The sequence below is a fragment of the Sardina pilchardus genome, chromosome 10, assembly GCF_963854185.1.
Source record: "Sardina pilchardus chromosome 10, fSarPil1.1, whole genome shotgun sequence".
In the NCBI taxonomy this organism is placed as follows: domain Eukaryota; kingdom Metazoa; phylum Chordata; class Actinopteri; order Clupeiformes; family Clupeidae; genus Sardina; species Sardina pilchardus.
The window spans coordinates 10,892,798-10,907,962 of NC_085003.1; the positions used below are offsets into that span (position 1 = coordinate 10,892,798).

At 50.2% G+C, this 15,165-nt stretch overlaps 1 protein-coding gene across 1 annotated transcript in view; it reads right to left on the bottom strand.

Moving 5' to 3' along the window:
* The window catches only part of necab2 (N-terminal EF-hand calcium binding protein 2), an 80,154-nt gene that overhangs the window by 42,525 nt on the left and 22,464 nt on the right, over positions 1 to 15,165 (bottom strand). The window contains exons 3-5 of the mRNA XM_062548186.1: positions 9,926 to 10,034; positions 6,043 to 6,068; positions 5,395 to 5,492 (exon numbers count right to left, since the gene is read on the bottom strand). Coding sequence (XP_062404170.1) covers positions 5,395 to 5,492; positions 6,043 to 6,068; positions 9,926 to 10,034 — 233 coding nt within the window. The remainder of the gene's footprint in view (positions 1 to 5,394; positions 5,493 to 6,042; positions 6,069 to 9,925; positions 10,035 to 15,165) is intronic.

Sequence of the window (15,165 nt, forward strand, 5' to 3'; positions counted from 1 at the left end):
TGTACTGTACATATGTGTGTGTGTGTGTGTGTGTGTGTGTGTGTGTGTTTTTCTATATGTGTGACTTTCACCACTGCCTTTTATTATTAAGCAATAACTAGACTAGACTATAAATAGAAATCGCCCACCTGCTTGCAGAACTGCTGGCGAGCAGTTTTTTTTTTCTGCTCTTGCTGTTGAAACATTCAGGCGTTAAGCACCTGTTCAGGTAAAAAAAATAAATAAATAAATAAAACTGTCCCTGCTGCCCGGAGTGCCCGTCCAGAGTGCCAGCCTCGTGAGGGTGGCAAATGAGTGGCGCTCAGGAGCGGATTTGTCAGCGTGGCTGAGCGAGACAGACTGCTAGACAGGCTCCTGTCTCGTCCCGTCTCACTCGTGCGTCTCCTCCCATCTCGCGCCTCCTCGCGTCTCCTCATGCATATCCTAGCGGCCCAGATGGGCCCGCCGAGTCCTCGCAAGAGCACGCAGGACACCAGAGACAGAGAGAGAGAGAGAGAGAGAGAGAGAGAGAAAGAGAGAGAGACAGAGACAGAGAGAGAGAGAGAGAGAAGAGGGGGGAGAGAGACAAAGACAGAGAGAGAGAGAGAAGAGGGGGGAGAGAGACAATGACAGAGAGAGAGAAGAGGGGGGGAGAGAAGAGGGGGGGAGAGAAGAGGGGGGGAGAGAGACAGAGACAGAGAGAGAGAAAGAATGAGAGAGAGAGAGAGAGAAAGAGAGAGAGAGAAGAGAGGGAGAGAAAAGAGAGATAGAGAGAGAGAGAAGAGGGGAAGAGAGAGAGAGAGAAGAGGGGGAGAGGAGGGAGAGAAAAGGCAGCACCTTTATAAAAGGCGGTGTCACTGGCGGAGTAGAAGGAGACAGTGAACGCGGTGCACTCCTGTTCTAGTCTGGAGTCAGACGTGGCTACATCAGCGCAGAGCAAAGAGCTCATCTGGGAGTGTTTTGGGAAGAGGAGACGAGAGGCTCTGGGACGACTACAAGGGGAGACAGTGAGTTTGGGGGCATTTTTTTATCCTTTCTTCAACCTCTACTGGATCTGCTTTGACAGGTTTTAATCCTGTTTCTTCAGCTTCTCCTCACACTCAAGGGCAAAAGCAGAGAGAGAGAGAGAGAGAGAGGGGGGGTGGGTAGAGAAAGAGAGAGGGAGGGAGAGACTGTTGACCGAGCTCACTGACACCAGCACTTTCTGGCTGAGCTCATTTGTTCAGCAGGTTGTCAGAGACAGTGGAAGTGGGACTTAATGAGGACCTCGCTGGAGGGGGGTGGTGGTGGTGGTGGGGGGGTGAGAGGTGGGGAAGACATGGAAGATTCCAGAGTCTCTGAGCCCGAGGAACACCAACATGGTGATTGCCAGATGCTCACAAATATGTGAAAAATCTGGACACAAGTGTCAGTTAAAGGTGATTCCACACACCTGTGAGGAGTGGAAATACCAAGGGCATACGCACAAGGGATGTTCGTAACGCCTAGGCAACACGAAACCAAGCAACCGTCCCCAGAGGATCACATACGAAGCTATGCACTGAGTACCAGCATCCATCTTTAGAAGAATCCACTGCAGGCTGGCACAGACACAGTGTTATATGCCACTTCTAAACAGTAAAACACACATGGTTACTGTCCAACTCATCCAAACAGTACAAACACATGTCCAGTAAGACACACATGGTTACTGTCCAACTCATCCAAACAGTAAAAACACATGTCCAGTAAGACACACATGGTTACTGTCCAACTCATCAGCTCCAGTTGTGCACTAATCACTAATAACACACAGTAAGCTCGGTGGCATTTGTCAGGGATTCATTTCCACATGGCACATGGCCACTTTCAACAGGCAAAACAAAGGAACACACACAAACACACACACACAAACACACACACACACACACACACACACACACACACACACACACACACACACACACACACACACACACACACACACACACACACTGGCACTAATTGATACGCAACCTGTCAGCACAATGAATAATTCATGAGCAGCATGGAAATATCACATTTACATTAGTAATTAGTAGCAGTAACCCCCTCTGTCCCCAGAGAGGGAGATGGATCTGAGGTGGATGGACAGCAAGAGACAGAGCTAGAGAGAGAGAGAGAGAGAGAAAGGGATGAATGATGAGTGATAGAGAAGTCTACAACGTGAGGTCAATATTCCTAATGCCCCCCATAATCCAGTACGGACCTCAGGGCCTCCTCTCTTATGGACCACAGAGGACCATCTTATAGCCATTAGTCTTAAGACTACTCTCTCTCTCTCTCTCTCTGTCTCTGTCTTGTCTGTCTGTATCTGTCTCTGTCTCCATGTTGGCTTGTCTGTCTGTCTGTCTGTCCCTCTTCCTCCTCCTGTCATCTGTAGTCAGGTTGTGTCGGCTTCGCTCAGCTCCATCTCGGCTTCTTCCTCAATTCTCCCCTCTCTCCACACCTTCACCCTCTCTGCCACTCTGCCTCTATTCCATGCTGTTTGCCAATGTCTATTTCTGTCACCTTCAGCCACTCTGTCTCTCTCTTCACTTTCTGCACACTATTCTCTCTCTCTCTCTCCCACCACCACCTCTCGCTCTCCCTCCCTCCCTCCTTCTCTTCCTCTCTCTAACGTCCAGTTTCATTCAGGTTTTTGATGGTTTGATTCTGTCTTCTCCTCTCTCTCTTTCTCTTTCTTTTTTCTTTCTTCTCTTTCAATGCCACTCCATCTCTCTCTCTCTCCACCTTTCAATTATCTTTCTCCTCCACTCTACCCACTATGAGGGCTGCATTAGCAAAAGTATCTGAGGATGAGCCAGTGATAGAGGGACTTGTAATCAAGACAGTGACAATACGCTATTCTCAATAGCACTCCCAAACTACAGGGGGCACTGCTGGGTAGGGGGAGGGATGGGAGCTGGGGTATGGGGTGTTGGTCATGGGGACAGTCTTGATTTGAATGTCTGTATGGGATTAGCTCCTGACATCAAAGAGGTTTCTTTTTTTGGAGGGGGGTTGCTTTAGTAGAGAGAGAGAGAGAGAGAAAGAGAGAGAGAGAGAGAGAGAGAAGTGAAGAGAAGAGAAGAGAAGAGAAGAGGAGTGTGTGTGTGTGTGTGTGTGTGTGTGTGTTGGGGGTTGGGGGGTATAGCATATAATCTACCTTCTAGTTTTGCTATATTACAGTTGCATATGGTCAGTCATACCTTTCAAAAATGCTTTGCAAACCGAATGAAAAACACTTGCAGTGCAGCTTTGTGCATGCAACCGTAGCAGACTGCTCGCACATCTAACCAGATATCCGAGGAGGCATCTGAGGTATCTAATAATGACATAGCTCAGCTTTCTGTGAGGGGACCCATACAGTAGGTGTGTATGACTCCTACCAGATTACAACTATTCCTGCAAGAATGCCACCGGCATCGCTTTCTCTCTCCCCATCACTCTATTCTCAGAATACCTGTTTCCTTTCTCTCCTCTATCACGTTCCACTAGATCAGGTTCCCTCCATCAAACACACACATTCTCAGGCTGACATGGTAACACCGCACACAGATTTATGCACTCCTTATTTTAGAAATTCATTTCTGTGTTTCTGAATACAATGGAAGCAAGCTGTAAACTGAAGCTTCAGTGAATTTTTTTCGCCTGTTTTTTTTTCTCTCTTCTCGTTCCCTCTCCCCTGCCGGCGTCTCTGAACTGAAAAGAGCAGAAACAGCAAGCGGCAGCACTATATCCATAAGGTAAACAACAGACACCACGAGAGAAGACAGGAAGAAGAGAAAAGGGAGCGGACGACACAAAAAGAAAAGCGAGACAAAGCGCAAGCAAAGTAAGAGCTATCTTGAGGGGGGAGTCGACGCACGGACCACATCGAGGGTCCGACCAGCGGAGCGTGAGGCAGGGGGGGGGGGGCAGAAATAGCTCTTCGGAGGCTCCAGAGGTGCGCTTGTTTGCTCTCCCTCGGCCCAGTTTAACGGAAGGCTTGATGTTTCCGGTGGCCCCTGTCCTCCCTGAGTCTCCGGGCTCCGTCGCGGCCGCCCCGGGGGCTTCGGCGAGGTCACTGCGGCACATCGATGCATGAGACGGGATGCTCAGCGGCAGCCGCGAGCGCTGTAAATGGCCCATAAATATTTAAGGAGTAAACGCAAGGGCAGGCCAGGCCCACACGCCTGCATTTTTCTCTCTCTGGCTGCTCGGCTTGGCTCCCCCCCACCCCCCCTCCCCTCCGCTTGACGAGACTGGAGAGAACCCTTAACCTGCTGCAACCACACAGAGATTGCCTCCATCAATAACAATAACCCGGAGCAGGATATGCGTATGCGTATGTGTGTGTGTGTGTGTGTGTGTGTGTGTGTGTGTGTGTGTGTGTGCATGCATGTGTGTGTGTTAATAGGATGTCTTTATATGAGAGATCAATAGTGATGGGCCTGAAGAGGAAGCATCCTGTCAAAAGAATATAGAGGAGAAAAGTGCATGTAGTATATGCACAGTATATGCACCGCATCTATACCACATGCCTATACAGTATGTATATGTACATCTATACTGCATGCCTATACAGTATATAATGTATGTACGCACTGCATTTATGTCACATGCCTATACAGTGCCTGGAGCACACAGCAGGAAAGTGACAAAAAGAGAATGAGATGTAACGGGTGGAACAGAGATTACGAGTGGAGGAGGAGGCTTTGACAGAGCAGAGCAGAGCAGAGCAGTCAATCAGTCAGCACAGTCAGTGGATCACTCGGTGGCCTCGTCAGAAGACGAGCGACGTTGTCAGGGTGAGCACCCCCCGTTCCACACACACACACACACACACACACACACACACAGGCCCACGCTAATGAGCAGCGGCAAAAACACAAACAGAATATGAAAGTGAGGCGTGCAGGAACGCTGCGCTATTTTAAGAGCGGTGGGCTGAGGCTGATCCATTAATGCGTTAGCGCAGTGCAGGAATCTACAGATGCCATCGCCATCTCACACCCCTCTCGGCAGCGCCTGTGTGTGTGTGTGTGTGTGTGAGATTCTCTTCTTGTGCAGTGAATCGGTGGTGAGGATGAGTAAGGATCCAGCCCCCTTAGACAGACTCTACACTCTTCTTCGTGTGGGTGCGAGCGAGCGAGCTTTAGTTTGACAGGGGGAAAAAAAACACATGAATAATGCACTGAGTGTGAGTATGTTTTTGAGGACACGCTACCCACTGTTGTCTCGCCTAATTCCACAGGGACACAGAGACAAAACACACACGCACACACACACGCACACACACACACACACACACACACACACACACACACACACACACACACACACACACACACACACACACACACACACACACACACACACACAGACACACACACACACACACACACACACACACACACACACAGAAACACTGACCTTCTTGGTGAAGTCCATGGCTTTGAGGATGGACAAATTGAGAGTCTCCAGGGAGGCCAGAACACCCTCATAGTCACCCATGTGTTTGGCAAAGTAGTCTGTGGACAAAGACAGCAGTGTAACAACATGGGGACTAGTGCACACTTTCACAATAGACAAACACTGCCTGTGATCTAATGGATGATTCCTAAAAGACATGGATTGGAATCCAGACGGTACAGACGCAAGGTAAAGAAGCAGAACCGAACAGCAGCACAAGTTACCTGTGGTCATGCATTTGCAAGCACATTGTCTATACATTCTCTCTCTCTCTCTCTCTCTCTCTCACACACACACACTCACACAAACATACAAACACACACACACACACAGGCACGCACCACACGCACCGCACGCACCGCACGCACCGCACGCACACGCACGCACGCACACATGCACACACGCACACACACACACACACACACACACACACACACACACACACACACACACACACACACACACACACACACACACACACACACACACACACACACACGCTCTCTCTCTGTAGTGATGACTCACACATGCACACATTCTGCTTGACATACCTGCACATGAAAACATTGACATGGATTCATTTAGCAGAATAAAATGATTCCTACTTACCACAGAGTTCCTTGGTGTCAACATTACTAACAGATGACAGGTTAGGGGTAGCATAGGGACAGAAGGAGAGGCAGTGGGAAAGAGAGGGGTAAGAAACACAGGAGTAGTGCTAGGCAGGAAAAGGCACCCCACACACACACACGTCCCAGGATACACCTCAACACAGATCGACTCACTCATAGAACACTAGTGACTACCCCAAGGAACACACACACACACACACACACACACACACACACACACACATACACACACACACACATGTCCCAGGACACACCTCAACACCAAACAGATCGACTCACTCATACAACACTAGTGGCTACCCCAAGGAACGCTCCACATGCCACACACACACACACACACACACACACACACACACACACACACACAGACACACTAACATGTACACACACATCCACACATCCCTCCACTGGGCAGTTGAACCTCTGACATGCACTTTATAACTGACGATGCACTCACGTCCAATTATTGGAATACAATGGGGCCAGTGGTGGAGCCTGTGGCTGTCTCTCCGTGCATATGGATCATATGAGTTACTGGTAGCCTCTCCCTCCAAGCCACACACACACACACACACACACACACATACACACACACACACACACACACACACACACACACACACACACACATATATACACACACACACACACACACACACACACACACACACACACACACACACACACTACTCAAACACGCAAACACATACACACACACACATATATACACACACACACACACACACACACACGCACACACACACACACACACACACACACACACACACTGATGCGGAGGTGGACTGCAGGATAGGCTGAGCGTCTGAGCTCTGCCTGGAGAGACGGAGCGGCCTGCTGATAAATCACCGGCGTGGCGCGCGGAGGAGCCTCTGCTTCAGATGTAAATGAGCCGCTTTAACAAGCCGATCAATTACGACGCACGCCATGAAAAATGCTGCAGAGTGACAGGCTAATGGAGCGGATTGTGCACATTTTCAGTCCTACACAGTGGGACCCCCAGCCTGTGTGGAAGGGGGGGGGGTTCACCTGAAGGCAGGTTGTCGCACCACGGTGATGGCTGCCAATATCATCATCACGCTCAGTTTGCCAGGCAAACGGCGTGAAAATCAATGCACCCTTTCCGTGGTCTTTCAAGCATTCCTGGCGCGCTACGGCCAGTTTCAATCACCTCCCCGTCTCTGTCGAGCTTCCTGCCAATATAAAAGGAGGCTAATTTCTCAAATAATTTGAGGTAATTAATTCACAAATTAATTGGAAGATGATCACTATCCAAGGTCCCCGTGTTGTTGTCGGGATTCATCAGGGTTAATGGAAACACGGCGAGGCCGCTGAGGGCATGGTCATTTACTGTCCCTGCTCCTTCCCATCAAAGCGCCCGGCGCTCCTCAGCTAACGGCGCTGACTGGACGGAGCCGGTGACGGGCACAGAGCGATGGCGCGGCCCTCTGAATAGAGACAGGGAGGGTGGAGGATGAAGAGCAAACGAGGAAGAGGATGAAAGGCGAGACGAGACGAGGCGTGGCGTGGCGGCAACGGACCGAACGTCCACTGCCCGCTGCAACTCTTCTTTCATCATGTCTGCCTTTCACGCCGTCTCCTTTGTTTGCTTCTTTCATCGGTCACCTCTGCCCTTCTCTCATGAGTTCTGACCGAGGGCTCGTCATGAAAGGGAGAGGCCATCGCCTTTAAGGCCGGCTATTTGCCCATCTTCTGGGTATCTGAGGGGACTCACTTTCCCATGATGCACGGCGAGAGAGCACAAAACCCTGCTTCGGAAGCCACTGATCTAACAAGAATAGACAGCAACAGACCAGACCAGATCAGACCAGATCAGACCAGACTAGACAGGCCGGATATGGGCCAGATCACAGCCGGATCTGGCTCTGGCTAGAGTTTGACCAGATGCGAACGAGCCCTGCCAGAGGCACAACGCCAGGGGGAGTGCTGAGGGGGAGCAACAGAGCACCGCACCGCACAGCACAGCACACAACACACACACACAGCACAGCACAGCTTACAACAACACACAACAACACACACAGCATACTGTAGCACAGCACAGCACACAACAACACACACAGCACAACACAGCACACAACAACACACAACAACACACACAGCACACTGTAGCACAGCACAGCACACAATAACACACACAGCACAGCACAGCACAGCACACAACAACACACAACAACACAACACAACCCAACAGCACAGGACACAGCACACAACAACACAACAGCACAGGACTCAGCACAGTGACAGCACAGGACACATGGAGCACTACAGAGGACCCAGGGGGGACAAAGAGGGACATATCTAGCTCTGGTAGCAAAAGAGGAACGCGGTTGACACACAAAAGAGACAGGACAAGGGGGGAAGACAGAGAGAGTTCCCGAGACAAGACAGAACGTTCAGATCCAAGACTTCAACGCTAAGCAGAAAAGAGGATTCTGAAGACGAAACGTTATTGTCTAGCTGCGCGGGAACAGTGTATTGGAAAGGATGTGTATGTTCTCCTCCCTATAAACCTGCTCTCCGGTCCCATTCTTTTTTTACACCTTTCCCCTCCGGCACATCAATACTCTCTCTCTCTCCTCCCTTCCCCCACACCTACAGTCTTCCCTGTCACGCTCGCTCCTCTCCTCTCCTCTCCTCTCCTCTCCTCTCCTCTCCTCTCCTCTCCTCTCCTCTCCTCTCCTCTCTCTTTCCCTCGCTCCTCTCTCCCTCCGTCTCCTGCACTGCTGCTGTGGCTGCTGCCTCCTCTGTCGTTGCTGTGCGCTGGTTCATTATTTAGTGCGCTTCGCCGGACCAGGAGGACGGGGACTTTGGGCTCGGCAGCTGTGCGCTTCGTGGCCTGCTTTACATAATTCATTCTGAAATGTGATTAAAGACAATGCACGCCGAGGAGAGCCACAACCTCCTGAGACATACTGACACACAGAGAGAGGGATGAAGGAGGAGGGGACGAAAGGAGGGAGGGAGGGAGGGAGAGAGAGACTAAGAGGAGGAGAGAAATATGTGGCATACAGGCACTGCACTAGGGCAGGTGCCTCAGAAACACATTCACTGTAGATGCAAACACACACTCTCCTCCTCCCTCTCTCTCTCTCTCTCTCTCTGCCATTTTCTCTGAAACTACCTCCCCATCATTAACCCATACTGTATGTGTGTGCATTAATTCCCCACATACAAAATATGAACTATTCCTAGTTTGTTCACGCAAACCTGTCCAATAAAGCTGATTCTGATTCTATACCTAACATCCTGTACATATACAATACATTAATATAACACATGTCTCTTTTCTCCTTGAAACACACACACACACACACACACACACACACACACACACACACACACACACACACACACACCTACACAAAGACAGGTGAAAACGCACAGGTGGCTTATAGACACGTCACTGTGTACAGACAGCACAAAGAGCACTCCAGCAGAGAAAAGTGTCTGATAATGAAAAAGATAGAGCGCCTGCTCCTCTTTCTCCTCTCTCTTTCACCTCCCATCCCTCGCTCCGTCTCCTCAGTAATTCTCCTTCCGTCTTTTATTCGTTCTAACCTGTTTCTACTCTCTCTCTTTCTCTCTCTCTCTCGCTCTCTCTACCACACTTGTTCTGACTTCTTTTTGTCTCTCCTAGATCAACGTAATCCGCTTATTGACACTTGGGTGCAGTCCTCTGTGTGTGTATGTATGTGTGTGTGTGTGTGTGTGTGTGTGTGTGTGTGTGTGTGTGTGTGTGTGTGTGTGTGTGTGTGTTTGTGTAGGTACTGTATGTGTGTGTTGTGCTCCTGCCCCCCCGTCGAGGGCTGGCCGTGTACCTGGTGTTATCTGAATCAATGGTGTGAAACAGCTTCTCCAGTTCCTCCTCGTTCAGGGTGCCATCGGAGAAGAAGCCCAGAAACTCGTCCAGAGACAGTTTCCCATCATCTGCAAGCAAGACAGACACACAGAGAGAGGGAGAGAGAGAGAGAGAGAGAGAGAGACAAGAGAGCAAGTTCAAGTTTAATATAGCCATTATCAGGAGAGAAAATTGAACTCTATGTCTCTTTTTTCCAGCATTGCACTGATTGCAACCATGCAACAACAAGGCAGACATATTTGCCCATAAACAGAATGACTTTTGATGGGATGTCATGCAATCTGCTGATTAATGTCAGTGTCTTGATTACAACTGAGCTACGCATCAGCTGTTCATCAACATTATTACGGATTCATTATCATCATCATTACCGTTAGTGCCATGTTTGTTATCATCACCATATCATAATCCACACTGTCAACATCATCAGCATTGAGATGATTAGAATGAAAGGAGATGATAATCATCTGAGTCATGATTCCAATAACAGGCCTCCACGCAGTGGTTTTACAACACGAGGGACCCCACTATGCAATTCGTTTTTGCCTATTTGCTGAACTGGAACTGGAATATCTTGCACTTTACAGTAGCTTCTCCACAGACTTTAGCTTCGTGGAGATCCTCTCAACGAAGTCTACACGGCTGTCGATATTTTGTTTTCTCTCAGCTTGCGCATGCAAATGTAATGAATATGTAATGCTTGTTCTATTTTATTGTGCACTGTAAAAAAAACACAACAACAACAACAAGTAAACAGGAGCACACTACAGTCAGTCCCAAGCTGATTCACAGCTCAGTGCTGGCTCCTTGCCCAGCTTTGGGAGGAAACGTACAGGTCTGATGGCAGAATAACTGTTGTATAATTTTGTCCAATACGTAAGTCACAGCACCAGCTAGAGTCTAGAACTCTCACACACACACACACACACACACGCACACACACACACACACACACACACACACACACACACACACGCTCACACACACAATGCTTGCATCACGACTACAGAGGTAGGCAGAAGAGGGAGGTATAGAAGTCCCTGGAGCGCACAATGCTCGGAGACACAGCATGAAATATTCATGGCCCTGGGCATAGCCTTGAAGCTGTTAAACTGGACTTCTGGTTACTGGACAAATTTGGTTGCTAGTGAAATGGAGGGAGAAAGTGAGTAAGTGTTTATTCTCTTCTCAGAAAGAGAGGAAAGAGAGGGAACGAGAGTGGAACGGGGCCTGGCTCACGCCAACACACTGTCCTTCACAGGCGATGACGACGGTGAGAGGTCTTAAAATAGAAAGGCTTTCAAACGCACCCCTTAAAATCCAACGTTCTCCAACTTACAGCTTTCCCAACCTCTCTTTATCAGTCTCTATCGCTCTCGACTCCTCTTTTGTGTGTTCGGTTTCCTTCCTCAGTCCTTTAGTCCAGAGTCCTGAGTCCTGAGTCTTAGCACTTTTCCCTCCTCTCTTTCGTTTGTCCTTTCTCTCTAACCTTCCCACTTCTCTCCCTCTTTCTCTCCTCCTCCCTCGCTCTCTCTGCCCTCCTCCGTCACTGTCATCTCTCTGTTCTCCGGCTCCACAGATGCCCTGTTTGGCACTGAAGGGCTGACATAAGTGATTGCGCCGGGGCGCCTGGCCGGTGACACGTCCTCGTTTTCACCCACAAGAACCTACCCCCACACCTGCCCACACCTCACCTCACCTCACCTCACTGCCCCCTCACCCCCCTCACCTGCTCACCCTGCCACCCAGGGGTCTTCCATTGTACCCCAATCTCCATACCCACACACACACATACACACACACACACTCACACACAAAGCCATGTGCATATGCATGAGTCTTGTGTATATGTGAGTGTGTGCGAGTGTGTGTTGTGAGAGTGTGTCGGTAATGGGGAGGTGGAAGTTGGACACCTAATTAAAACACTGACCCAGTTTTTCGGGGCTGCACCCCACTAAGGAGTTCCGTGTGCAGAAATAGGAGCCCCCCCTCCCCCCTCCGCCTCCCCCTCCGCCTCCCCCTCCGCCTCCCCCACATCCCCGCGCTGCGGAGCTGGAAGTGCTACACAGGTTGGCTTATCACCCCTCCTCAGCTCCGCCCGCTCCAGCTCAGCCGGGGGAATGGATGGCAGCGGTGGCAGAACACGGCGCCTCCATCACCAACCGCCCGCTGCTGCTGCTGCTGCTGCTGCCACCGCCGCCACCGCCGCCACTGCCCTGCACGAAACCCGGGGAAGTTGTCCTCGACCGAGGGCCACGTTGGCGATCACACACACACACACACACACACACACACACACACACACAGGAGGGTAGATTAGATTTCTGGGAGGATTCTGGGTGATGAATGGGGCGAGTTACAGGATGTTCTTTTGGGGGGCGGGCGGGGGCGGGGACGAGGCGGGGGTCTGATGGAGGGAGGGACGCACGCACATGGCGCCGATGAGGAGATGAAAAACTTGTGCTGGAATAAATCACTGCCGCGCCGAACATTCACAGCCCATTTAGGCCGACAGCTTCAGTGAGCCAGCGCTTGAATTCATTTTTCAGCCTCTGTCATAATCAGCGAGAGGGGGCGGTAGGGCTCAATTGTGTGTGTGTGTGTGTGTGTGTGTGTGTGTGTGTGTCAGTGTAAGTGGCAGTGGGTGTCTGTGTGTCTCTGTGTGTGATTGTTTTTGTAAGTGACAGTGTGTGTGTGTGTGTGTGTGTGTGTGTGTGTGTGTGCATACAGTGAGGTTACTGTGGCAATGAGGCTTGGACACCAATCTGACTGTGACGGACCAGAGGGGCAAAAATTAGCATTTCCTTTCTTCCTTTTTCCCCTCCCTTTCTTCCCTCTCCCTTTCATCCACTGGGCTCCTGTGCCACGGAGGAGGCAGCCAAACATGAGCAACGGAGCCGTCGCTACGCAGGCACATCCCTGTGCTCTTACTCTTTAATGGCTCGCTTTTTGGGTCCTCCGTGTTTGGTCGTCATGGCAACGGGAGGGAGAAGAGGTCTGGCCTTCTTTGGGATGTCTCAATCTTTCTCTCTCTTCCTCCCCCTCCCCTCCTCATCCCCTCCACACCATCTCTCTTCCTCTCTCTCGCTCTCTCTCTCTCTCGCGCGCGCTCCCAATCCATCTTCTCCATTTATTTGCCTATTCTCACTGTCCTTCCCTAGATTTCTATTCAGGTGCTAAGTCTCTCTCTCCCCCCTCCCACCCTCCCTCCCTCCCTCCCTCTCTCTCTCTCTCCCCTTCTTTCTTCTACTCTTCTGCCATTTCTTAGTCTCCCACTCACTTCTTAATTCACCATCTTTGCCAATGACCTAATACACACGCTGAAAGGAAGAAGGACGATATTCAATCATTTCTGTGGCCTCCCTCCTCCACGCGCTCCCCTCCCTTGTGATCCCCCTCCTCTCCTTATCCGGCGGCCCCATTAAGAACCTCCTCTCGGCCATTATCTCGGTCTTCAGGTGCTCCACGCAGACAATGCGCTCGGCACTGGCGAAGAGGAGAGGAGGAGGAGACCCCCTGCCAGGCAGGGATCACAGTGCCCTTCCTGCCTGATAAATAAAGAGAGGATTTCATTAGTGTCAAGGCTAAAAGTGCTGCGTGTGCTCGCGCCGCGCCGCGCCGCTGGGCTGCTACAGCGCCAGCCGGGAGAGAATAATGGACAGAGGCGAGCAGGACCATTTAGGGTAAATATACTCGCTGTCCAACACGGTGGGTGTGTGTGGCCATGCAAAGTTCCAAAGGGGACATCTGGGTGCTGGCGGGAGCATCCGTTCAGGGCGTAGGACAGAGGGAAATGTGTGTGTGTGTGAATGTGTGTGCGTGGGTGTGAATGTGTGTGCGTGGGTGTGTGGTGGGAGGTCATTTGGTGGTCCCACTGGCACGGGAGTCAGACCAACACACTGCTGCAACTGGGACCACTGAGAGTGTGCAGTTCAAACACACGCACACACACACACACACACACACACACACACACACACACACACACACACACACACACACACACACACACACATACACACACACACACACACACACACACACACACACACACACACACACACACACACTCAAACATATTTAAATGCATGCAGCAAACTCAAACTCACTAATGCAGACACGCATACAATGGAGCACACATGTAGGACATACGCACAAAGGGGCATAAGAACAAGTTCAACTTATTTACCGGTGTGGGAACACACACACACACACACACACACACTCTCACACACACACACACACACACACACACACACACACACACACACACACACACACACACACTCTCACACACACACACACACACACACACACACACACACACACACACACACACAGTGCCCTATGGCAGCAGGTCTGAATGTGGTGATGAATGGGCAGCAGAAGTGGCTTTAACAGAGCTGCCAGCTCTCCCTCTACTGTGGCATCCATCAGCAGTATTATAGCTGCTCCACCTGTCAGAACCCACTGCTACCACACAACCCTAAACCCCTACTGTACATGAAGCATACTGCATCTCTACACAGAACCCACTGCTGCCACAACCCTACACCCCTACTGTACATGAAGCATACTGCATCTCTACACAGAGCACGCTACACCCCTATGCACACTACACAGTACCAGTACCAGCACCATTAGTACATTCCTACATTAAGCATATCTAACCCCTGCATGGACCACTCTAAACTTCTACATGGATGGAGCATACTCCATCTCTAATCTCTTGAATTTCCCCTTGGGGATCAATAAAGTATCTATCTATCTATCTATCTATCATCTCTATAGGGACCATACTACAGAAAATGTCATCACAATCTACTGTATGATGACAAACAACGGATGCACCGACAAACACAGAACTGAAACGTGATCGTCATGGCGATGGCAAAAGGGTTCAATACTGGTGTGCGCAGTTGTATTGAAAACAACCAAATCTAATAAATCGAACGTCTGAAGTGGAGTGCACCACACTCATGTCAGCGCCGCTGTGCAGTGGGCTTCACATGGAGCATACCACCCTGGATGCACAGTACACACACTCACGTTTGTATAAGGATCACTTTTACCTACCTTCACCATGGCTACCAGCAGTGCTACTGTTACAACATAATAATGTGCAGAGAAAACTCTTATACTTCGCTCCTATGTGAGTATCCCTGTTGCGAAAATCAAACCTTTCCGTTCTAAAACTCG